Source organism: Paramisgurnus dabryanus, chromosome 4, assembly GCF_030506205.2.
Source record: "Paramisgurnus dabryanus chromosome 4, PD_genome_1.1, whole genome shotgun sequence".
Lineage (NCBI taxonomy): Eukaryota > Metazoa > Chordata > Actinopteri > Cypriniformes > Cobitidae > Paramisgurnus > Paramisgurnus dabryanus.
The window spans coordinates 20,555,435-20,581,017 of NC_133340.1; the positions used below are offsets into that span (position 1 = coordinate 20,555,435).

A 25,583-nucleotide genomic window follows, 5' to 3' on the forward strand; every position below is an offset into this window, starting at 1 on the left:
ATTCATTACCGGCGCGATTTTAATGCCATGCCGGCGAGAAAGCCGCTCATAGCTCACGCGCTCTGAAGACGCCATCGTCTACCAGCACTCGCTGGAAGACTGCGTTTCCTGAACACCCCACGCAAATCTACACTAAGCTTTGACAAACAAAACGCAACAGTAGCTTGGAAAAAAAGGAAAAGAAACTCACTCTCACCGAAGAAACTCTCACCCACACGCTCCTTGCACTCACCCAACAAACGCACGCACGCGCACGCGCACACGAGAGAGAGAGAGAGAGAGAGAGAGAGAGAGAGAGAGAGAGAGAGAAAGAGAGCAAGATTGCAGACGCAGACAGTTAAGGTGGAACTGGTATATTTGGGAATTATCTATAAGCAATATTTTTTAACATGTATTCATATATAAAGATTATATATACACATATAATGTCTAAAATGGCCACATTTTAAATAGTTTTACTTTGCGTGGAGGTCCCCTTGACATCAATCTTGGATGTTCAGAACAGGTCATAAAAAGACGTCATAAAAACTTTCATTCTGGCTCCTCATGGGACGTCAAAATGACGTCTTTTTAAGACGCTTTGCTCAGTGGGTTACTGGTCAATGTATCCCTGCCTCTGCTTAATTATTTTTATCCCCGGTGGGGATAAATGTATTCCCCTTCAAAGTGATCATTGCTACTACACTAGTGGCAAGACGGATCACAAAACTTATCATGGATCCGTGGTTTGATTAAAGTCAATTTACTTTTAAAATGCACTACTTTGGCTGGCTCTGATATAGCTGCCGCGCAGCCTCTCTGTATTCACCACTCTAAAGACTTGCTCAATGTCCGGCCCACGGCGCTATCTGATTGGTTACACACCCGGTTACAACTCACAAGTAATAGCCTATCAACACTTGCGAGATGGTTGTGGTCGTTTTGAAACGAAGGAAGGCAGCATATTCAGCAGCATATTATTCAGCATATTAATAAAGCGAGAATAAACATCACAATCTGATTATCTGTTTATGATGACAAGGACAGTTAGTGTCCCAGTCACACCACTGAGAATGGCAATGAGGCGTTTAGCGAGGCGCGGGCCCGTCCTAACGTGACTAACGTAATGCATCCGTCTTTTATATCATTTCACTGTAGCACAGTATCGCAGTGTAACTTAAAGTTAACTTTATTACTTTAAAAGCAGCAGTAAAACTGTTTCTACTGTAATGGTTTAACTTTGCAATCAATCCGTTGTTCAGCAAAGGCTAGCCTAGAGAAGTAGTCTATTAACCGAAGTAAAGTGCTGTTATGTGAACTGTCAATGCGATAGAACAATAAAATCCGAAATGGACCACCCACTGTCATCGCTAGCCTTCTGAATCTAATACAAATAGTTTTGCCATTCATAAATAAGTGTTTTGACATGAGTGGCAATGGCATTATCCATGGTACTGGGCGGGGGATTTAATTCTTGAGTGTTTTCTCGTTGTGCATGATCACAGTTCATATGTGTGCGGAAAGATATTAGAGTAAAAATATTGCGTTAGGCTGCTTCATGAGTTAAAAAGAAAAAAGATTTTACAATTCCTGCAAATGCAGTGATGAAGTTCATGTTCTCATGATTTATTTTTATGAATTAAAATGTTTTGAAATGTGCTTTAGACATTTTTTTCTCTTTCGCGCAGGTTATATTTTGAAAGACGATGTCCTGTAGCTCAGGCACGGCCCCACTTTTCAACAGGCCCACCTAAAACTATAAAAAAAAAAAACATTTTAAAAAGCTGGTTATATTTTGATGTTTCTGCGCAAGTTCAGCAGACAGTGAGGTTTGGGTTTGTTCCGATCAGAGCTCGTGAGCGGAGAGCGCATTTCTGAATAGCCTATTAAAATATTTTAATTAGAAATATTAAAAAAATAATATTATAATGGATTTTTGATAGCTCGGACAATGATTACCAAATTTCTCTCTCGTATTGCTCCTCATAACCACTGAAAACAGTCGAACCAAAAGTCAAATTATTATGGACGGAACTTAAAAGTGGTGGGTACAAGGGTACGCGTACCCACCGTCACCGAAATCGGCGCCTATGAAAACATCCCCCCCTCTGTTTTTTTCACAAATCGCACCCTGGAAACATGTATAGTTTTTCAGTGTGCAAGAGCCAGGTTAGGCAGATCAGTGGATAATTTTACTAACAAATAAGTCTTTAGAAATAAAGTTTTTAAACAATTTAAACCTTAACTTGTTATTTTCTCATAATCCAGTCTAACAACATCACTCACCAAAGAAATATTCAGCCTGAAAGAATCTATCACTACTTGGCAAATCTTAGGGGTCAGCCTGTCAGACACAAATGGTAAGTTAAAGATGCTTGAATATATGATGTCCTATAAAATGTTTTTTGAGCCAAAATTGCTGCCACTTTTAAACATGTTCTGCTTTCCACTGTTTTTTCCTTAAAGGTATCTGTGTTGCAGATCCTCAGGAGATGATAGTTTTTAAGATTTTTTTTATCGATCTCAAGATGCCATACACAGCCGTTCGCAATGAGCAACTGGAAATCAAAGCCATTATTCACAATTATACCCCACAGAAGATGAAGGTAAATCTCTCTGTAGTATTTAAATAGTTCAGATGCAAAACCCCTTTCAAAAAGTCTTAAGACTTGGCACAAACACCATTGGCGATTAGGACAGCAAAGACTGGCACACAAACATAGCAGGGAGGCTCTGAAGCACTCCCATCTTGGTGCACAGATTGTGCATACATGTACGAAAGTTGGAACATATATAGACAAGTTTCCTGGGTGAAATAGGCGGGCTGCCATTAGCCTTTCACTCTGCCAACAACTTCCTGTTGTGTCTGCCAAGCACTTCCGGTTAGCGAGTTAGCATCTTTCACTGTCTTTGGTTAGCATGCAGAAAAAGTATACAATGGATGGTGTTACAAGTGTCCAGTTTTCTTAACTTTCTAAGAATGTTTCTGGGTTGTCTGAATGTTAAAGGAATGTTACATTTTACCATTTTTAAACGTTATGACAATGTCATGTTTTAATGTTCCCACAATGTTTAAAACAACAACTGTTTATTATATTGACTTGTTTGATTGATTGTTATGTAAATGATAGAGAAACATTGCATTTTATTATTTTAAAACTGTTATAAAACATTATCTTAGTGTTCAGTAAATATATTGCTGTAGAAAACACAATTCACTTATTAGGTTTTGATGTTGATTTTTTGTTCCATTTTAAGTCACTATTATTGTGATTAGTGTTTGTTTTAGTTGGAGTCTTGACCCTTGACTTTTTGCTTGCTAGTTTTTTCACTGGTTGTGGTAACGTTGTGTTAATGCACCACATTTGTTATGAACATGTAAAGTTAATAGTATAATTCTGTGTTGGTTGGTTTAATTGTAAAGATCATTACCTAATTAATGTACTAATCAGAAGTTTTTTTTTCTGTGAATATTGTGTATGAGATCCAGCACTTTCACACCAGTTTGTCATTAAGGAGTTTAAGAAACTTTGTACAAAAAATGTCTGCTGTATTATTGGGACGCACAAACATCAAGAATCAGCATATGAATCTCAACCATGGTGACAATTAATTGAAAAACTTCATGCTGCAATGCATGCTGGGTATCAACAAATTACAAATCTCATTCAGGACTCCCAGCATGCACTGCAACATGGATAATAATTTTATTTACAACTTTCTTTGTCACCATGGTTGAGATTCATACTCTGATTCTTGATGTTTGTGCGTCCCAGTTATACAATGGATATTTTTTGTCCAAAGTTTCTAAAACTCCTTAATGACAAACTGCTCTGAAAGTGCTGGATCTCATTTACATTATTGACAGAAAATAAACTTTTGATTAGTTAAAGGGGACATATTATGAAAATCTGACTTTTTCCATGTTTAACTGCTATAATTGTGTCCCCAGTGCTTCTATTAACCTAGAAAATGTGAAAAAGATCAACCCAGTAACTTAGTTTTGGTAAACCATTCTTTGCAAGCATGTGAAAAAATAGGTTATTGTAATTTGGCTCTTATTTTGATGTCAGAATAGGATAATACCACCCTCTTTATCTGCACTATCCAACCACAGCACAGTCATTTAGTTCAGAGAGAAGAGAGAGAAAAGAAGGACTTGACAGCACAATTGAGTTTCAATTACAACAAACCACCATCATTGTGATCAGTGTTTGCACTTCAGCCGCTCATTTGCATTTTAAATGGCACACCCAAAACGGCACACTTTTGCTCGGACCTAGATTAAGACTTAGTTTACACATTTAAAAAAATCTCATAATATGTCCCCTTTAAGTAATTAGGGGATGATTTTTACTATAATGTACTAACCACCTCAGAATTAAACTGTTAACTTCACACGCTCATAACAAATGTGGTGCATTAACACAAAGTTAACACAACCAGGGAAAAAACTAGCAAGCTAAAGTCAAGGGCCAAGAGTCCAACTAAAACAAACATTAATCATAATAATGGTGATTTAAAATTAAACAAAACATCAACACCTAATAAGTAAATTGTGTTTTCTACAACAATTTATTTACTGAACATTCAGAAATCTTCTTCTTCTTCTTTTATTTCTTAACGCCATTCCAGCATCTACGGCTATATTCATGGCGAGAACCAGGTAATCCATACACAAGTTTATTCAGACAAGTTGATTTATACACAAGTTGGGGGAGGGACAATTTGGTATCTCCAATTTGCCTAACTTGCGTGTTTTTGGCCTGTGGGAGGAAACCAGAGTACCCGGAGTAAACCCACGCTGACACAGGGAGAACATGCAGAAACTCCACACAGAAAGGCCACCTTCCCTAGCCGGGGCTCGAACCGGGAACCTTCTTCAGTGCTACCCCCTGAGCCACTGTGCCGCCCAACAATCAAAATAATGTTTTATAAAATATATAACAAATATAATTAAATAAAATAATATAAATATAAAAAATAAATATAATAAAATGCAACATTTACATAACAATCAAACAAGTCAATATAATAAACAGTTGTTGTTTAAAACATTGTGTGAACATTAAAACATGACATTGTCATAACGTTTAAAAATGGTAAAATGTAACATTCCTCTAACATTCAGACAACCCAGAAAAGTTCTTAGAATGTCAAGAAAACTGGACACTTTTTACGTTGGCAGAATGTTTTGGGAACGTTGGGAACTTTCAGGGAACGTTCTTAGAACTTTTTTCTGCTGGGGAATTAATTAAAGCACTGTCAAAAACCCCCGCATTCTGCACTCACTGTAAACACCTTGCTGTTGTCTTAAAAGTAACTCTAAAAGTAAAAGAAACTCGCAATGTATGCAAAGTGTCTCTCTTCCTATCAGCGCCGATCAACGAGCATTTAAAATGCTAGACAGGAAGGCTAGAGGGGATTACTTTTTATTTTTATTACTCTTCATTTTCTGTTATAGATTAACAAACGGATACATACAAACATCTTAATACAAGCAAAAGATTGGCTAAATTAAACTGCCCATATTGTGTAAAAGTACACAGCCCACTTTGTCGGAATGGAGGGACTGAAACGCCTCTTCGCTTTTCAGGTTATTAATTGCTTTCCCATCCACAGCCATGGAATCAATAAAATAAGAAAAGATCTTGGATGTTGTCCGCCCATGATGTTACCTTACTTGGATGTTGAATGGTCAAAACATCATTTTTAACAAGATTTTTGGTCGAATGTTGCCATTCCAAAGCCATTTTTACACCACTACTCAGCCTGCACAGGAAGTTCTTGGCAGAAACAGGAAGTTAACCGGAAGTGCCCGGGAAAAATGTCAAAAAACTTACTAAAATCAATGAACATCACTAATAAAGCCCCATTCTTACTTATCATTAACTAAAAAAGTTGGTTTAGGGTTTAGTTACTCTTTAAGATTTAGTAAACCTTTGGTTCCTATCATTATCTCATTTTTGACAGAGACGGCGTGCAGCAGCTTTTGCTTATGAGTTATTAATTTTTCTCCTTCGTTTTTCTTATCTGCCACTTTTCTTTGTAACTTGTTAACACAATATGTATTCTGATGCATTTTTATTAAAATGCTTTATACAGCAGACTCAGTAAAAGAATGCTAATAAGTTTGTACCAGATTTTGATCTGAATTCAGATCTGTCCACTCTCTCATTCCTAATAGGTGCGCGTGGAGTTTATGGAGACAGAAAGTGTTTGCAGTTCTGCTAGTAAAAAGCGTAAATACAGACAAGTGGTTGAAGTCGACCGCTTTTCTACAAGATCTGTTCCATTTGTGATTATTCCAATGGAGCTGGGCAATCACCAGATTGAGGTGAAAGCTGCAGCATATGATTCTGTCAACACTGATGGAGTGAGAAAGACCCTGAAGGTGGTGGTAAGTCTGATTGGGAATTTTGGGCATTTTAGCAAAGGGGTCGGCAACAGGCGATATTTTCTGGCCCGCCGAATTATTTTGGAAGTATGTTTTTTTATCAGACTATTTTTATTTTACAATAACAGTTTACAAATATGGCTCCTATCATTCCTTCATTCGTTTTTTCAAATTTAAACCAAAAAGAAAATAAAGAAAAACGACTTGTTTTTCTATCATTTATTTTCTGAACTAAAATGAAAAAAACAAATAGGCCTAACGACTCGTTTTCCGAGTTTCTGATTGTGCGCTCAGATCAAAAATAGAAAAAATGAATGAAACGGTTTAAGACAAATTTTTATTTAACACCTTAGCAGACATATAACAATGAAATAATTTTAAACAGATCGAGACACCCCTCGCTGCAGCCTGCAGCGCGATGACGTGGTGGATTAATCCAATACGTAGTGGATGTTCAAACACGCATGCGCAGTGAATATAATGTTACGGGCATGCGCGGTGGTGTGTTGTTGTTAGTGAACAATCGCACGTGCTTTGGTATTTCAAGAAGAATCTGCCGGAAAACGATGGATTATTTAACAACAGTGATTGTATAAAGGTAGGTAATTAATCTTTATTTACTGATTTTTTGTTTCAACATGTATAGTCTTGTGTAACGTTAGTGTTAGGTGTCCGAAACGGTATAAAGGTGGCTTAATATGCTCACAGCGATTCTCATTTAAATCTTATAACATTACTTCAGAACATATATGCCAACCGTGGACAGACTGCAGGTCTAATGTAAAACTAATTTGATTTTGCTAGGCTAACTAATGTTTTTTTTGCTATTGCATTGTTCTAGATGAATGTCTATTAAAAGGACATTTGTCCAGCAATTTCAAGGTGCACATACTGTAACCATCACTTAATCTTAAATGAATACATCTGGATTGTATTTTTTATAAAAGAGACTTAGTACTTGTATGTTAACAATCCTTTGCATTTTTATTTGAAAAGGTCAACTTAATGAGATTTTTTTTTGTAAATTTGACTGGATTTGGCAAGATGCCCTTGCTCATTAAAGAAGATGGAGATGTGACTTTCCTCAGACTGTCTCTGACATGCCAGCTTTTTCACCATGTTGTTAGTCAAGCATCTTTCAGAGAAAAGGCTCATGTTGTCTGGCTTGACAGTGAGTTATTAATTTAAACATTTTCCCATAGCTCAATTGGTAGAGCATTACATTACTAGCAAATATCATCAGAGAACACACATACTAAATAAAGCATGTTACTGTAAGTCACTTTGGATAAAAGCATCTGCCAAATGTGTAAATGTAAATGGGTGTGTATGCTTATACTGTAGTAACAGTGTTTTTTTTTATTCATATAAAGTATCCCTAGATTTAGACTATACATTTAAGTTAATTTTTAATATTTACTTCTCTTTCTTAAAATAGGTGTTGTCAACTGGAACACATTCTCCGTGGTGTAGAGATTTATTTACAGACTGTCCACCTGGTCGAGTTGGAGGAAGGGTGTCCCAGGGACGAATTGTTCATCTATTCTGCATCAGTAAAGCAGTGGTGGCGTGGCACTGACCTTAAACTATTTAAGATCAAACTGTGACAAAAGCTTTACCTGACCTGACTGCAGTCAGTTATATCCCACCAAACATGAGACGTCCGCTCGACGTGCAGATCATGTCTATATTAGGTCGGTTGGTCCAGGCCCTTATCTGTACGTCTATACAACGTGCAGATCTGGTACAGTATCTGGACGTCTGAATATGACCCCTCTTGGACGTCAGGTAGACGTCCAAAAGGGGTTCGGGAAATCAAAAAAAAATATTTTATACAAATGTGGTCTATGAGTTCTGAGTCAAAAAACATAAACATCACGTGTATTTTTGTAGAATATTTTGTTAAGCTGTTAAAACAATGTTATCTTTATATATGAATGAGTGTTCAAAAACATAGCACTGCTCATGGATAAAGTTCCACCTTAAATGCTGTCTCTCTCTCTCTCTCTCTCTCTCTCTCTCTCTCTCTCTCTCTCTCTCTCTCTCTTTCTCTCTTTATAATTAACAAAGATGTATATGCTGACGTTTTATTGATAATCTTTTGTCACCATAATGACGATCAGTGATTCCTTTAGTTGGGTAGTTTGACTCCTTGACTTTTTATTAGTTTTTGGTCTTTATGAGAGTGTTTGCTAAAGCATGTAATTTGTTGCAAAGAAATTTTGTTATAAACAAAACTCACATGTGGATCTTACAACTTCACTGAATGTTTATCAACAGTAATTTCACATATGTACAGTCTGTAAAGTAATTTTGTAAACCATGTAGTATTGTCTCAATGTCTCAGTTGCTTTGAGGTGTCACACCCAACTTATTATTTAGGTTCATACCACCACTGGGAGGTGCTCATATAAAATTAAAAGTCCAGATATTGTTCTCACGTATTCAGACATCAAGAATGACCTCATGAATCACAACAGTGGTGACACTCTCTGGACTCATGAGTTCTTATAATACGCTGGTGCAATGCATTGCAACATTTACAAAACTCACCATCGTTGTGATTCATTGGCTGATTCTTGATGTCTGCATTTGTGTCAAAAAATTCTAGACTTTACATTTTTTATTACAGCCATGAGGTTTCATTTTCCGTTACAGTAGGCAGCAGTATGCATCGAAGTACGTTTATTGCAGTTCCAAACAAAACATTGATAGAAGTTTACTTTTAAACTAAATTTATCATGTTTTATCTGTATTGTTAGTTCAATTATACTATACCACCACTTCTGACCATCAATGTAATTAATGGAAAGCCACAAGTATTGGTAACAAACACTTAGTGCAATAATAATGTGTTTTAAAAAACACCATCATCAAGCGCACACAATTCAACCTAAAAACAAAGAGTCAAACTACCCAACTAAAGGAAACACTGATCACCATGAGGGTGACAAAACATGTTCAATAAAACATCAGAATCTTGTAAATTCTCAAAAACGAGCCGTAGAAATGACAAAAAATAAGGTAACTTTGGTTTGTTTAGTGAGTATGGTCCTACTTCAAAACAATGCTTTGTTAAAACAACTTTTTGTAATGGTGATGACATTGTTTTAGAGAATGTACATGTAACAATTATCCAGCGAGAGCAAGCGTGGGAGGAAGAGTGAAGTTCACGTCACTTCACTTCAATTATTAAACGAGAGAGAGAGAGAGAGAGAGAGAGAGAGAGAGAGAGAGAGAGAGTGAGAGTGAGAGAGAGAGCAAGATTGCAGACGCAGATAGTTAAGGTGGAACTGGTGTATTTGGGAATTATCTATAAGCAATATTTTTTTACATTTATTCATATATAAAGATTATATATACACATATAATGCCTAAAATAGCCACATTTTAAATAGTTTTACTTTGCGTGGAGGTCCCCTTGACATCAATATTGGATGTTCAGAACACGTCAAAAAAAGACGTCATAAAACCTTTCATTCTGGCTCTTCATGGGACGTCGAAATGACGTCTTTTTAAGACGCATTGCTCAGTGGGATGTGACCCTGCCTGTGAAAAAACAGGATAAGTCTTGAAATGTAATTATAATATAATGAGCATCAAAGTGTTATTTTCATTAATCTCACATTGATTTTGATATTTGACATGATTTTACTCAGTCAACCCCACACACCCAGACAACACTTTCTTTGAACTTTTGCCCTTTGGCGCTACAGAGCGCTGAATACTAGACACAACAACAGTTTGTTCCTCAGGCTAAAACCTAAACAATTAAAACACCCATAACTTCCACACCTGTCATAACTGTATATTGTTTATAATCACCACATACTGTACATCTGTAAATACTATTCTAAACTGTAAATATCACCTATTATCTATCTGTACAATTACAGCATCTGAACATCCATACATGCATCACTACACACAATTGTAAAAAAAAGGAGAAAATATATATACATATACTTACTGTACCATACTGCTTATTTAAATTATTTTTGTTTTTATATGACTAGTGTGTTATTGTCTTTAGTGATTTTACTTAGTTATTCTATGTATGTCCGTAACATGTCACCAAGAGAAATTCCTTGTATGTGACAAAAACATACTTGGCAATAAAGCAGATTCTGATTCAATATTAAAGATATCAAGGTTATATTTTTACAGAATGTTGTTTACATTATGTAGGATGAGTTAATGTAGAAACTAGTAAATCACAGAAAGATGACTAGCTGGGTTTTTACTAAGTTCATGTTTAGGCCTAATGTTTATTGTTAAAATGTTTTGATATTTGCAGTCACCGATCATCAGTGAATTGAATAAACTGTGGGGTAAAAGTTAAATAAATAAACAACTTAAATAAATGACAAGTTTTTTTGTTTCGATTTAACAGTAAATAGCTTGAATATGAATATAACATTTTTTTAATAACTCCAATACAACAATCAAATAAATTATTAATTAAAACGTTGCATATCATTGCTAATATACCTTATCTTGTTTAAAGATGATTGTTTAATACCGGCTGTGTACGCCACATGTTAAGATAAAACATTACACAATGCTAAAAATGTAATATGAGTTTACAGAAGCCTACTCATCCAATACGATCAGCTTTTAGGGATGAATTATGTGATAATAACTGCACTGAACACGCGAAAACATGGTATTATTTTGCACGTGGGTATCCACGTAAACTTATGACTTCTTAACTAAGCTAGGATCACAGCAAATACGTTTATCGGCATTATAACGGCGAATGTGTTAATGTTTGTGTTCAAATACACACAACCGAGCATGTGTATTACAGCACCCACTACGTAGTACGTACTGGATTTGGATTTATATTTACTGCGCATGCGTGTTTGAACATCCACTACGTACTGGATTAATCCACTACGTCATCGCGCTGCAGGCTGCAGCGAGGACTTCTTGAACAGATCAGGTACACTCTAAAAAAATCCATAAAAAAACGGACAACGTACTGTGTAAATATGAAGGAATTTTCCGTATTTATGTTTTACAGGCGTGTATCCGTTTAAAAAAAAAACATGTTGCATTATGGGTGCAACAACTCCTGCTGCAATCTTTCACTTTTGCCTCTCTACCACCATCTCTGTTTGAAACCTAAAATTACAACTTGCTTGCAGAGTTCTTTTCTAGCATGGATGATGTTTAACTTCTAAACAAATGCTGTCAGAACAAGATACAAGTGTTCAACTATTCCAGCATCGACACATGTGATTTAGTAGACAAATCTTCTTTCTGACGTGACGTGTAAGTCAAATGGATATTTACCACAACATTTATCACATTAAATCTACAGTTTGTGTTTTAGATTCATTTGAAGTCACCACTATGGTGATTAGTGTTCCATTTAGTTAGGCTTTTGTCTCTTGACCATCCAGAACTGACTCTGCTCTTTAACATTGCAACAGTGTTTATGCTTGTAGCATTACATCTTGTTTGTTGCTTGAGTAAGAGGAAGTGTCTGTGATGTTATCTAAGCTTGGTTGTTATTTAAGCAATATCGCTCGAGTAGGAGTGTGATATAGCTCTATATCATCACGGCTGTGATTAGGCCAGAGGCACGAGGCCGTAGGCCGAGTGCCGGAGGCAATCACAGCCGTGATGATATAGAGCTATATCACACGACTCCGAGAGCGATATTGCTTTTATACAACAGTTCGACGGCACACGTTTGAAAAACGAAAACTAGAAAACAACAACGGAGTTATTTTAAAAGCCTCTTTGTTTGAGAACTACTTCTTCCGCCACGGATTTGAGGGCGGTCAGAATGACAGGTAAAACTTTCGGCTGCTTTGAAGCTCATAACAACTCAATGGACGGAAAAGCCGTTACTTTATATTACCGTTTCTTGGTCACAAAGTGTAGTTTTAAGATTAGTTCAGTCGAGAATGTATATGTATTATATTTAAATCTGCAGTCGATTAGTAAAGATAGCGCCTGTTTGAACGTGTGCTTACTGAGATTCGGTACGAATGAGAACCAGAGCATGAGCGGACGTCTGTGTTCACTCGCCCCGCTGACCACCGCCCTCTCTGGGCTACATCTCTGACTGGTATTCCCTGGCTCTCATGTTGGCCTTCTTTGTTTATGATCGTCAAAATGAGATCAAATCAGCAGTATTTGGTGTCATGATCAAACTATTACTTGTTTTTTTATTCATATTTAGTGTCTTTTGTGTTGTTATTGTTTTGGCGCGAGGTAAAAGTTAATTAAACTATACTTGTATAACGTTACTATTGCTTTCTCATTTATTCTTAACGTGATACGAGCACTCGATTATTATTATTAAACTTTTTTCTTGTCAGTACTATACAAAACGGTTTTTTATAAGTGTCAGAGAGATGTTTTTGCATGCTGCTGCTTATAAATATACCAGTGGCGATATCTCATAACATGTTTTAATAGTCACATCACGATAAAGTAAATGATCAATGTCCACATTTAAAAGCTGCGGTGCTTACCTGCAGTTCCACGGTGTTTTCGCGTTCTGATAAAAGATATAGCTCCAGAAAAAAACGAGTGTTTGTATTCCTCTTTCCAAGTGTTAATCGTCCACACGATGTGACAAGACATTTCTCCCATTAACTTTAACGTAACATCCAAGAGCGCTGATCTTTGACGGAATAATTACTTCCGATTGGGGATTCACAGACTGATTTATGAGCTAGTGAACTAATGAGACACACGGAGAGTGATTCAAAACAGCGCGTCTGTGTTTTTCCATTCAGAGATGAGCCTGCTTAGGACCTCCATTCACTAGGTGGCGGAATAATACAAAAGGTGATGCGGTTACAGTGCCGTTATCAGCACAATATCGCATAGCTCTTAGCCAATCAGATTCGAGAACCAGAAAGAACTGTTGTATAATATGTTGTACTGCCTAGCATTTAAATATGAATTGATAAAAAAGAATAAAGAACTTAAATGTATAATAGTGACACTTTATGCTGATCTAAAAACACATCTTATTGAATGAGATTGCTGCAAATGTGTCAAGTATGGTTTTTGCTTCAGAGACATCAACACTTTGGATACAAATCTCAACAATGGTGAGAGTAAATGTTAAGAAAGAGTTTTCCACAATCTTGGTACCCAGCATGCATTGCGGCATGAAGCTTTGTTGTTGATTGTCACCATTAATGCGTTTCATAGGTGGATTGAAGTGTCCCTAAAAGCCACGGAAAATGTTCTGTAACTCTACGGACAGTGTTCTATAAATCTACAGAATGTTCAGTTTTTGAATAAACAGAAATGTCTGTAAACATAACGGAAAAAGTGCCGGTAATTTTCTGCCAGGACATTATCTGTATTTTTAACGGATCATTTTTTTAGAGTGTACCATTGTGGTAACAGATTACAGCCGTTTTAATAATGGTTTGAATAGCAACCATGCTCCAGTTTTATTCGCTTACAGTCCGACTTTTGAACTTTTTTCATTATTATTTATTCATAATAAATAATATGTATTACCTGATAAAACATATTTGCACTAAATGCTACACAAAACCCTTACACTAGCCTACTTGAGAAAAGCCGTAGCCGCGCGGCGATTTCCCCGCTGCATACTGTATGAAACGCCCAAAAGGATTCATGCGCCGCATGATGAAATTTTAAAGTATAAAGACGGTAGCGGAACTCTGGGGTACCTATACTTTGGACGGAGCGTGTGGTCTGACTGACAATAGCCTTCTCTTGACAGCGTATCCGCACTTTATTCTGACCACCTGTACAGCTTTAGGAGCTGTTTGGTACTGAAACCATTGTCAGCCAACAAGTATGTTTGAAATAGTTTGGCAGAAAATAGCTTACTTCATTTGTCAGTAGGGCAATATGGTTTCCGTTTATGTTGGTTAGATATTTGAGTGATAGGCTTTGTCCTATTTAATTTATGTTATTTATATTTCATTATTTTTTCTGTGACATTTTTTCTCTGCTGACAGTACAATGTTAAAATAATATTTATACTGACACGAACACAATTTTTGTAAAGCATTTATAATTGTTATAGGCTACTTAATCTCTCTCTTTCAGTTAGAGCAGGGGTAGGCAAGTTCGGTCCTAGAGAGCCGCAGTCCTGCATATTTTAGCCTAAGCACTGATAATCTAAACTGATTTCTAAATCCTAAAGACATTGATAAGCTTGTTCAGGTGTGTTTGATTAGGGTTGGAACTAAACTCTGCAGGACTGCGGCTCTGTAGGACCGAACTTGCCTACACCCGAGTTAGAGACATTTGAATTTGAGATTCTGGAAATGAGATTTAGGTTTTGCGGACCCGTCAGGTCTGGAAATAAAGCGTGTGAACACAGAGTGTATTTTAAGCGTTGCTTAATAGAAACTTGTGGGAGCTGGACGGAAAAAAAACAGTCCCGCACAGACCTCCTTAAACCTTAGGTGTGTATGTGTGTGTCCCGAATAAATGATAATTAAAAAAGGAATAAAGTTCAAAAGCCGGACTGTAAGAGACTTTTATGGGAGCGTAAAATGTTACCACTATAGTACTTGATCTGCTTAAAATGATTTCATTGATATATTCCTATAAAGGTGTTAAGTTCAGGAATAAATAATAGAAAAACAAGTCGTTTTTTTCATTTTTTTATTTTTGTTTTTAATTTGAAAAAACGATTGAACGAATGATACACGGACCCATCATATTCCATGATTATAGGCCTATTGTGGGTGCAAACAGACAAAGAAACAGCAGAACAACCATGTTTTTAGCTATTTTCAATGCCGTCTTTCGTCTTTTAAATAGGAAATAAAAACAATGTTGCTTGACAAAAGATCAGATTAAATTCAAAATTTTAAAACATTTCAGCTAGCTAAAAAAAATATTGGCCCGCGGCCAAAGTTACTTGCCGACCCCTGTTTTAGCAAATCCAATATGTAAGGGATAATGTAGAGGCAGCCGGTAGTTATCGGGAAATAAGCCCCGACAGTGTGATCAGGACCCGACGCGAAGCGGAGGGTCTTGTATCACACTGAAGGGGCTTATTTCCCAATAACTACCGGCTGCCTCTACATTATCCCGCTTATTACACGGCTACTTGCCACATAAGAAAAAAAACTGGACATGAATATGAATTTGAATCATTTTATTGGCATATTTGTTTTAAATTAACATTTTTATCCTTCCGGGAAACTTTGCACAGATGCATAAAATGATCGTAATACCTTATTAAGATCCTCTGCTTCATACTTGTCTGTCTCCATTTTTTTCTCTTTTAGCCAGTCTTTGAGAAGTTTTAATGCCCATTCGGTATTTTTTTTAGTGTTGGCTTCGTAGCTGTCATGCTCTATTTTGTCAAGTTCAGTCTCAGTAAGCTCTCTGTGTCTTGTCGTTGTTCGTTCTTCTATCCACTGTTTAAATGTTTTGTTTTTTCCGTACATGTTAAAATCAATGTCAAAATGTTGTGGTTGTCCAGTGTTTGTCACAAGATAGCGCCAAACAGTAATCTTTATTGGCGCGGAGCGATTTAAATCGTACAAGTAGTACCGGCTATGCGTTATTACTTTGGAGCGGTTATTATTTGAAAAGAACGAACCTGCACTGCAAAATCCCGGGAGTTAAATTAACACTGCTCAGTGTTTATATAGGTCCACTCTCCAGAGTGTTAAAAAAGTAACACCGGAGAGAGTTAAAAGCAGCAATCTGTGACTTTATCCTCTCTATCACCATCTCTGTTTGAAACCTAAAATTGCATTTTACATCTTACTTTTACATCCTACTTGAGTTATTTTCTTAACTTAGGTTTAGATGTTGGCTGTTTCATTTAAAGTCACCATTATTGTGATCAGTGGTTGTTTTAGGTGGACTCTTGAGTCTTGACTATTGGCTTGTTAGTTTTTTCTAACTGCTATATCTTAATGTGTTTAAAACACATTGTTAAAGCAAAGAAAAGGTTATTGAATATTGTTGGTTAAAACAAAATGTCAAACATAACCATTTAATGAACAGATTTATTAATACAGTTTTTCCTCCCTCAATCAGAAGCATCATTTTCTATTAATAATAAATTACTACGGTTCAAGCTCCAGAACTCTCATAGCAGTTTGACATTCTAAAGGATTTTGACAGTGTGCACAAAAACATTAACCGCTGAACAATGTAGATACAAAGACATCAAGAATCGGAGTATGAATCTCAACAATGGTGACAAAGAATATGGTAAAAAAGTTCATTATTTATTCAAGCCGCAGTTAATTGTTAATACCCAGCATGCATTGCGGCATGAAGCTTTTCATTTTATTGTCACCATCATTGTGATTCATACTCTGATTCTTGATGTTTAAGTGTCTACATAAGACTGCAGTTAATCTGTGAGTGTCGATGTTTAAAAATGGTTCAGAATGAAAAACTGCTATGAGATGGCTGGATCGCTTACTACAGTATCATATTATTGACAGAAATAAACACTTCTAGTAAGAAATCACTGAAGAAATAATTTTTAAAGAGTGTTATTTTATAGTATATCCTAACAACCATAATAATCATAGAAATGCACTAGTGTCTCCTCTTTGGCCACCACAAACATGTTTTAAACACATGTAATTATAACAGCCAAAAAAGCTGAAAAGCTAAGACAAAGACTCAAGAGTCCAATTAAAACAACCACTGATCACAATAATGGTGACTTGAAATGAAACGGCCAACATCTAATCCTAAATTAAGAAAATAACTCTACAAGTAAGATCTAAAATGCAATTTCAGTTTTCAAACAGAGATGGTGATAGAGAGAATAAAGTCACAGATTGTAGCTTTTAACTCTCTCCGGTGTTAGTTTTTTAACACTCTGGGGAGTGGACCTATATAAACACTGAGCAGTGTTAATTTAACTCCCGGGATTTTGCAGTGTGCAAATGTCTCAACTGACCAATCAGAATCAAGCATTCCAGAGAGCCGTGTAATAATCTGTTTTATTTGATGATTGTAACGTAATAATAAATACATGTGGATCAGAGCAACTAATTTTCAGATTACTGGTTGATAACTTTTATTTCTCCTTTAGTCTGAGGGTGTATTAATGGAGCGGATGGAGAAAAACGTGGAGCTTATTCCTTCTAAGATGGGTAAGGTTTATTTTAAACCACAGAAACATTGTTCAGCCTAATTTAACTTAGTCAAATAATGAAAAAGCAGTGAATATCAGTACATGCCCAGTATGGTTTTATTGGTATCCCTGCAAGCAAGCCTACTGTATGATGGCCCTTTATGGGCCCACTTAGGGCTATCCCAAGGGCCCCGCGCAGGTTTGCTCATTGGCAAAACGTTGGCCCCTTAGCGCTGGCCCTGCACGGGCAGCCCTCACTCAGCCCCCAGGAAGCCCTCACACAGCAAAATCCCCAGAGTTAAATGAACACTGCTGGAAGTATATATTGTCCCATCTTACAGAGTGTTAAAAAGTAACACTGAAGCATAATTAAAAGCTCTGTTGTCCTCTTTCTCACCATCTCTGTCTATAACCTAAATTTGCATTTTACATCTTACTTGTAGCGTCATTTTCTTACTTTAGATTTAGATGGTGATTATGTAAATGTATGACAGAAATGAAGACAAGCTGCTTTGTAATAACAAGTAAAGATGTTAATGTTTGTGTTTAATTCTCCTCTGGTGAGATCTTGAGTGACTGAATGTGTTTATATGTTATATTTATACAGTTAATGTTCATCTAAGATTTTGTCTGTTGTTCAGTTTTGACTGCTCTCTATTTCATCATTAATGTTCATTCATCATGTCATTAAGTGTCACTTTTTAACTCTGTAAAATTGACTCATGTAGACACTGAGCGATTTAATAACTGACCCTGATGTTGTTTTGTATTTGTTTGTATGATACAATCTTTGTGTATGTCTACTGTCTCTTTTTAAGTTGTTGGCAAATTATTAGAAAACAATTTGTAATAATTTCACAACAAACTTTGTTTTTTTTGTGCAGCTGTCTATTCCATCACCTGGATTATAGTGGTTTTCTGCATATTTTAAGAAATGAATAAAATTATATTAGTTAATGAAATACAAAAAGTTGTTTACATGTTCATATATTTTTAGGGCAGTTTTCTGGCAATCACATTTGCATTTTACCATTAAAAAATAAGAGTTTCTAAACAGTTGATAAATCAAAGAAAGCGAGCGTTTCAGCCAATCACAGCACTGGTGCTAGATATCTTCTGCCAGCTTCTGGCAATTTGAGCTCACCATTGGTCAGTTGAGTAGCACAGATATCGTAAGATAAGAATGTGACTGTATTTGAATTCAGCTCGAAATGTTTCCACGTTTTAACGTGTCTATGGCACGACTGTCTTTCGCTTTTCCTTTTTTCAAACCCTTGTTGCTTGGGGATTGGTGTTAGATTTGTGGTTTTTGTCTAATTTTTAAACTGTTTTCACACAAGGATAAAGTTGGGTTTGGCATAGATGCAGACGTCATTTTAAGCATTGGTTTTTGTTTTTATTTGTCAGAATTTTAAACTGTTTTCGCCTGGGGTTAGAGTTGGGTTAGGATGTCATTTTATGTAACAGAAAGTTGTTTTAACCCCAATCCCAAGCTATAATGGTAGGAAAATTGGGAAAACAATTGAGCAACCAATACCTGAAACTGGCACTAAAAAGAAAGTCGTGCCACAAAAAAGTGGAAACATGTTCTTAAACACTCGAAACATTCGAGCTGAATATAAATATGGATACATTCCTATCTTACCATATCTGCGCTACTCACTGGACCAACGGTGAGCTCAAACTGCCAGAAGCTGGCGGAAGGCTCGATATCTAGCACCAGTGCTGTGATTGGCTGAAATGCTCGGGGCATGGGGATTCTTTTTTGTGCCAGTTTCAGGTATTGGTTACTCAATTGTTTTCCCAATTTTCTTACCATTGTAGCTTGGGATTGGGGTTAAAACAACTTTATGTGCGTTGAGGGCTTAAAGGGGTCATATTATAAGATATTTGTATGATGTGAAATAAATCTTTGCTGTCCCCAAAGTGTGTATGTGAAGTTTTAGCTAAAACAGTGGTTCCCAAATCCAGTCCTCGGGACCCCCCTCCCAGCATGTTTTAGATGTCTCCTTATATGAAACACCTGATTCCACTCATCAGGCTAGGCTGGAAGGCTTGATTTTTTTTCCCAAACCAGTTCAGATAGGAGTTTTACTTAAACATGAGCTCAGGGGCAGAAAGAAATTTGATTGGTTCACAAAAATGACTCAACCGGAGCCTTCAAGGCAGCTTCTGCAGTGAAGCAGTTCGAGCTCACCGTTGGTCAGGTGAGTAGCGCAGATGGTTAGATAGGAATGTGACTGGTTTTGAATTCAGCTCGAAATGTTTCGAGCGTTTAAGTTACGTGTTTCCATGTTTTCAAGTGTCCGTGGCACGACCTTCATTTTTGTGCCAGATTCACGTGTTGGTTACTCAATTTTTTTCCTTTTTTCAAACAATTGTCGATTGGGATTGGGGTTAGATTTGTGGGTTTTTTAACTTTAAACGGTTTCGCGTGAAGATGAAGTTGGGTCTGGGTTAGAATGGCAGTGGTTTAAACGATTATTTGTCAGAAATGTAAACTGTTTTCACTTGATGTTGGGGTTAGAGTTGGGTTTGGATGTCATTTTTTGTAACAAAGTTGCAATGTAACCCCAATCCCAAGAGACAATGGTAAGAAAATAGGAAAAACAATTGAGTAACCAACACGTGAAACTGGCACGAAAATGAAGGTCGTGCGACGGACACGCGAAAACGTGGAAACACGTAACTTAAACGCTCAAAACATTTCGAGCTGAATTCAAAACCAGTCACATTCCTATCTAACCATCTGCACTACTCACCTGACCAACGGTGAGCTCGAACTGCTTCACTGCAGAAGCTGCCTTGAAGGCTCCGGTTGAGGAATTTCATTGGTCATTTTTGTGAACCAATCAAATTTCTTTCTGCCCCTGAGCTCATGTTTAAGTAAAACTCCTATCTGAACTGGTTTGGGGAAAAAAATCACGCGGCTGGAAGGAGCCTGATTAGTGGAATCAGGTGTTTCATATAAGGAGACATCTAAAACATGCTGGGAGGGGGGTCCCGAGGACTGGATTTGGGAACCACTGAGCTAAAATACCATATAGACAATTTATTATAGCATGTTAAAATCGCAAATTTTTAGGCCTGAGCAAAAGTGAGCTGTTTTGGGTGGGTTCCTTAACATGCAAATGAGCTGATAAAATGCAAGCACCGATCACAATGATGGTGGTTTGTTGTAATTGAAACTCAATTGTGCTGTCAAGTCCTTCTTTTCTCCATTTCTCTCTGCACTAAATGGCAGTGCAGAGACTTTTACTCATGGCACATGGATTACCCACCTCTGTTCAGAATGCATAAAATACCATTACCCCCCCCCCAAATATTTCACATCAAAATGTAATGTTCCTAACCTTACTTATGAGGTACATAGTCATGTAATAAGTGGGATAACATATTTCACACAAACATATTCCATTTTTCTATTTCTCTTTGTAGCAGGTGGAAAACAACTTGAAGTTATACAAACTGACGCACCACCTGACCGGGTTCCAGACACACCTGCTAGCACTCTCATCAGTGTAACTGGTAAATATCAAACAAAGTAAAAAATTTAAAAATGTAAACCTTTTACTTCAATTGTTTAAGTAACGAGGAACACCTATACATCTGACACATTCCCCTTTCTTGGTGAAAACGATATACTGAATTAAAAAATGTGCCTGCTTTTTTAACCCATTCAGGTGAGGCAATCACTCAAACAGTTGAGCAGGCCATCAGTGGAGATTTCATGGGTCGACTTATTGTTCAGCCATATGGGAGTGGAGAGAGCATCATGATCTACATGACTCTTCCTCTCATTGCCACTCATTATCTGGACACCACCAATCAGTGGCACACCGTCGGCATGGAGCGCCGTGGTGAAGCCATTAACCATATCAACACAGGTCAGAAGAATACAACCAATTAAAACAATCTGACACAGTACACACGTGTACACATTGATGTAAATGTTGCAAAATAAATCACTTTGATATTAAGGTTATCAGAGAGAGCTGAGTTACCGCAAACCAGATGGATCCTACGCTATCTGGATAAGCAGAGCCAGCAGCACATGGTAAAAATTACAGTTTAGAGAGACTTTGCTTTTACCTTAATGGGTTTTCTGTATATGTGTTGAGCCTTGTGGGAGCCCAGACCGCAGACGACTCAGACTCTGGTACAGATCCAGTGCAGATCCGGCACAGAGTTGTCTGCTGTCTGGGAATAGACAATACATTTTGAACTGAATTTAATAAAATATTTTTTTACATACATATGTAACACAGCTTTTTGGCAATTTTTTTTTTTTTTTGTTAAAGGCTGACAGCATACGTAGCTAAAATCTTTGCAATGGCCGATCACCTCATTGCTGTCGAAGAAAATGTGCTCTGCAGCGCCCTCAAGTGGTTGGTGTTCAACAAACAATTACCAGACGGGTCTTTTAAAGAGGATGCAGTTACGATTCACGGGGATATGGTTGTAAGTTAAAGTTTGCTTGGATATGTTGGGGACAAAACTTTGTTACAGGCACAAAAATGTAAAGAACGATAGTTTCCCCACGAGCGCTTCCAAGTTTTATAGCACCCTGGTAATATTCTGATGTTTTTGTGGTTTGAATCAGGGGGGTGTACGGGGAACAGATGCTGATGTTTCTCTGACTGCGTTTGTTCTGATCGCCGTGCAGGAGGGCAACGAAATCTGTGCCAAATCAGTCGATGTACGTGCAGCTCTCTCACTACATTTTTCAGAGATGTCTTTTGTTTTTCAACTGTTTATTTTTCTCACCTCCTGATTTTAACATCTTTTTACACACATCTCTTTAGAGTCTTCATGACAGTATGAGAAAGGCGGTTGGCTATTTGGAAGGTAAACTTCAAACACTGAGCAATCCTTACGCTGTTGCTATGACATCCTACGCCATGGCCAATGCAGAGAAACTCAATGATGATTTGTTGATGAAGCATTCCACTAAACAGGAAGGTCAGTAAGCAACTCCTGCAGAACATCAAGGTATACATGTATATGTAAGGGATATTAAACTGGTCTTTATTGCCAGGGACGTGCACTGACATTTTGAGGGGCAGGGGCTCAAGTGAAAAAAGGGCACTTCTCATAATTACGTCTTTTTTTCTTTTTTTTAACAAAAAGTATATATATATATATTAATACATCAGTTCTTTCTGGTTCTCGAATCTGATTGGCTAAGAGCTATGCGATATTCTACTGATAACGGCACAGTAACCGCTTCACCTTTTGTATCATTCCGCCACCTAGTGAATGGAGGTCCTTTAAACAGGCTCATCTCTGAATGGAAAAACTGCACGGACACACAGAGACGCGCTGTTTTTAAACACTCTCTGTGTGTCTCATTAGTTCACTAGCTCGTAAACCAGTCTGTGAATCCCAATCGGAAGTAATTATTCCGCCAAAGATCACTTTCTTGGATTTTACGTTAATCTTAATGGGAGTAATGTCTTGTCACATTGTGTGGACGATAAACATTTGGAAAGAGGAATGTTAACAATACATTTTTTTCTGGAGCGATCTCTCTTCTCAGAATGCGAAAACACCGTGGAACTGCAGGTAAGCACCGCAGCTTTTAAATGTGGACATTGATCATTTATTTAATCGTGACGTGACTATTAAAACATGTTATGAGATATCGCCACTGATATATTTATAAGCAGCATGCAAAAACATCTCTCTGACACTTTATATTGTACTGACCAGAACAAAGTCTAATAATAATCGAGTGCTCGTATCGCGTTAAGATTACATGGGAAAGCAATAGTAACATTATATAAGTATAGTTTTATTAACTTTTACCTCGCGCCAAAACAATAACAACACAAAAGACACTAATTACACAAACTGCAAAAACAGTGACATCCTTACTTTCAATAGTCAATAATAAAACACTGTCAAAATATGTTCAACCAACAGAGCTCAATAAAGGCTGGACAAACCAGGCTTATTTAGGCCAGTCAGCAGTGCAAAAACAGTTCACCTGAAATAAAGTAGGCTAAAAATAAATTGAAATAACGAAAACTCTCAGCAGAGCACGGTTTGAAATAAATAACAACACACTGCCTAAGTTATGCTAAATCAACAGTGCAATCAGCCTGGTGGAAATTAAGCTTTTGTGCCAAAAATAGCAACTCATTTAAATTAAACAATGTAAGTTTAATCTATAAGGCTGGCATACATCTATACACAACACACCACTTAGTTAAATCACTTCACGGGCAAAAAAATAAGGAAATTATACTTAAACAACATGCCTACCTTTGTTGTTTTCATTCTACAAAACAAGACGCAAACGCCTGGGTTTAATGTTGAAAACAGAAATGATCTCATTATAGTCCAAAGAGTCACAGAGTTCTTTTTCAAAAAACAAAAGGTTGTTGAGGCGGGTAGTAACTCATGGATGCAAATTGGGTTGTGAAGGTGGTTCATCAGTTGCAGTTAGATCGGCGGGTAACCTGTGTCAGACTGACCGGGAGAGAGCACTGGAACTGCCGCCAGGGAGCAAGCGGTAGCCGGCGCCACCAACGCCTGACAAGCCTTCTTGTGGGTTTATGAGTCTGAAGAACTGGGCTCGGTAGATAGAGGCAGTGGCGTATCTTCTTCATCTACTTTTGCTTTTTTAAATAACACATTAAAGAAACTTTAGCCATTATTGTGGCAATGTTAATATTAGCTAAAAAAGCAGTTAGCAAATTTAGCTGGCAGACTGTCAGAGCCCGCCGGCCGCCGCCCCCCACAGAGTCTATCTGTCAGAACTCCTAGCAACCAAGCAACCAATTACGTTTCGGAGGCTTCCTACAATTTGCTTCAACAATTTCATTTTATTTAGAAAGCAAATTAAACACACACCAGTCAACAATAAATCCGGTTTATATGAATATATTTTCTTAAATACATTTGAATAATAAAAATTAACTAAAAATTTATTTTGGTTAAACTTGCCTGGGTGGGCCAGGGAGTTATGTGGGCGGGCCAGTGCCGCCCTGGCCCATTACTGGCTACGCCCCTGCACTATACTCAGGGACGTACTGGGACTGAAATTCAGCCCGGGACTTTAAGATGGAGAGGCCTTTTACGCGAGTGCCCTTGGTGCACGGGCAGGATTTTTGGCAGTTATTTTAATTCTAGTAGTGTTTTTATGGTATGAAGAGAATCAGATTATGCTGAAGACCTTAAAGAAACTTTAGGATAACACCTGCCTCCTCAGGTTGTATAAGCAAGTCACCACCGCACTAAACACAACCAAGTCAGCAAAACCTAATCTCGAACACATAAGTCACAGTATACTGCTAACTACCAGCATGTCATGTGTACAGTAAGTTGGAGTGATAAAACTGTTACAATTACTCACACATACCCACTCAGATAATCAAAAACTACAATACAGTCCCATAAAATAGAGATTGTGTGTGTACGTACTCACTTTCAACTCTCCCTGGCTCCGCTTCCCTTGTGCTCGACCCTGCCTCTGCTTACTGATTGTACAGCTACATGCATGAGAAGAACATCAGTAATAAAAATGACTAAGAGTAGTTCCTTTTTTTAATTCAATCTGTGCTTTAGTCAGGTTATAATCTAATTTGTGGAACTATTGCATTTTATCCTATATGTAAATATGTAATATTGTGCTGTATTTTTCTATTTGTGTGTCCTTAATAAAGCTTTGATTGATTGATTGATATGCCTACCCTGCTGAAAAAAACAGCATCAAACCAGCATGGGAATTATGCTGGTCTATGCTGGTTTGATGCTGGTTTAGCTGGTTTTTCCCAGCCCTGCACACTGCCCCATCACTGTTTTTGTACTGGTTCCATTCTCCTCCTCCTCTTGTTCTGCTTTCCTTCCTCCTCCTCATCAATATGACTGCAGGGGTCATCATCAACCTTCCTCTCTCCATCACTGACCTTAACAGCTAATATACAGACATACAGGAATTCCTTAGACCATTTTACTGTTTGAACACAATGATGATGTGGAAACGTATGCACGCGCATGTTGGCAATGGAAGTATGGCAAGATTCAGCAGTGAAGCAACACAGACAGAGAAAGTTATATTTAAAGGGGACATTTCTGAAAATCTGACTTTTTCCATGTTTAACTGCTATAATTGTGTCCCCA

General features: G+C 37.3%; 1 protein-coding gene and 1 long non-coding RNA gene across 3 annotated transcripts in view; both read left to right on the forward strand.

Moving 5' to 3' along the window:
• The window catches only part of LOC135760482 (complement C3-like), an 82,172-nt gene that overhangs the window by 36,155 nt on the left and 20,434 nt on the right, over positions 1 to 25,583 (forward strand). Inside the window, exons 18-27 of one of the 2 annotated variants that reach the window (XM_065274477.2) lie at positions 2,248 to 2,339; positions 2,446 to 2,585; positions 6,167 to 6,379; positions 17,415 to 17,475; positions 20,895 to 20,984; positions 21,140 to 21,343; positions 21,438 to 21,513; positions 21,758 to 21,917; positions 22,060 to 22,155; positions 22,262 to 22,418. In XM_065274477.2, the coding sequence (XP_065130549.1) occupies positions 2,248 to 2,339; positions 2,446 to 2,585; positions 6,167 to 6,379; positions 17,415 to 17,475; positions 20,895 to 20,984; positions 21,140 to 21,343; positions 21,438 to 21,513; positions 21,758 to 21,917; positions 22,060 to 22,155; positions 22,262 to 22,418 (1,289 nt within the window). The remainder of the gene's footprint in view (positions 1 to 2,247; positions 2,340 to 2,445; positions 2,586 to 6,166; positions 6,380 to 17,414; positions 17,476 to 20,894; positions 20,985 to 21,139; positions 21,344 to 21,437; positions 21,514 to 21,757; positions 21,918 to 22,059; positions 22,156 to 22,261; positions 22,419 to 25,583) is intronic. The other variant, XM_073814290.1, reaches the window with a different exon arrangement.
• Positions 6,386 to 10,519, forward strand: LOC135760487 (uncharacterized). The gene is made up of 2 exons (XR_010537422.1): positions 6,386 to 7,547; positions 7,815 to 10,519. It is a non-coding gene; the product is annotated as an uncharacterized lncRNA (long non-coding RNA).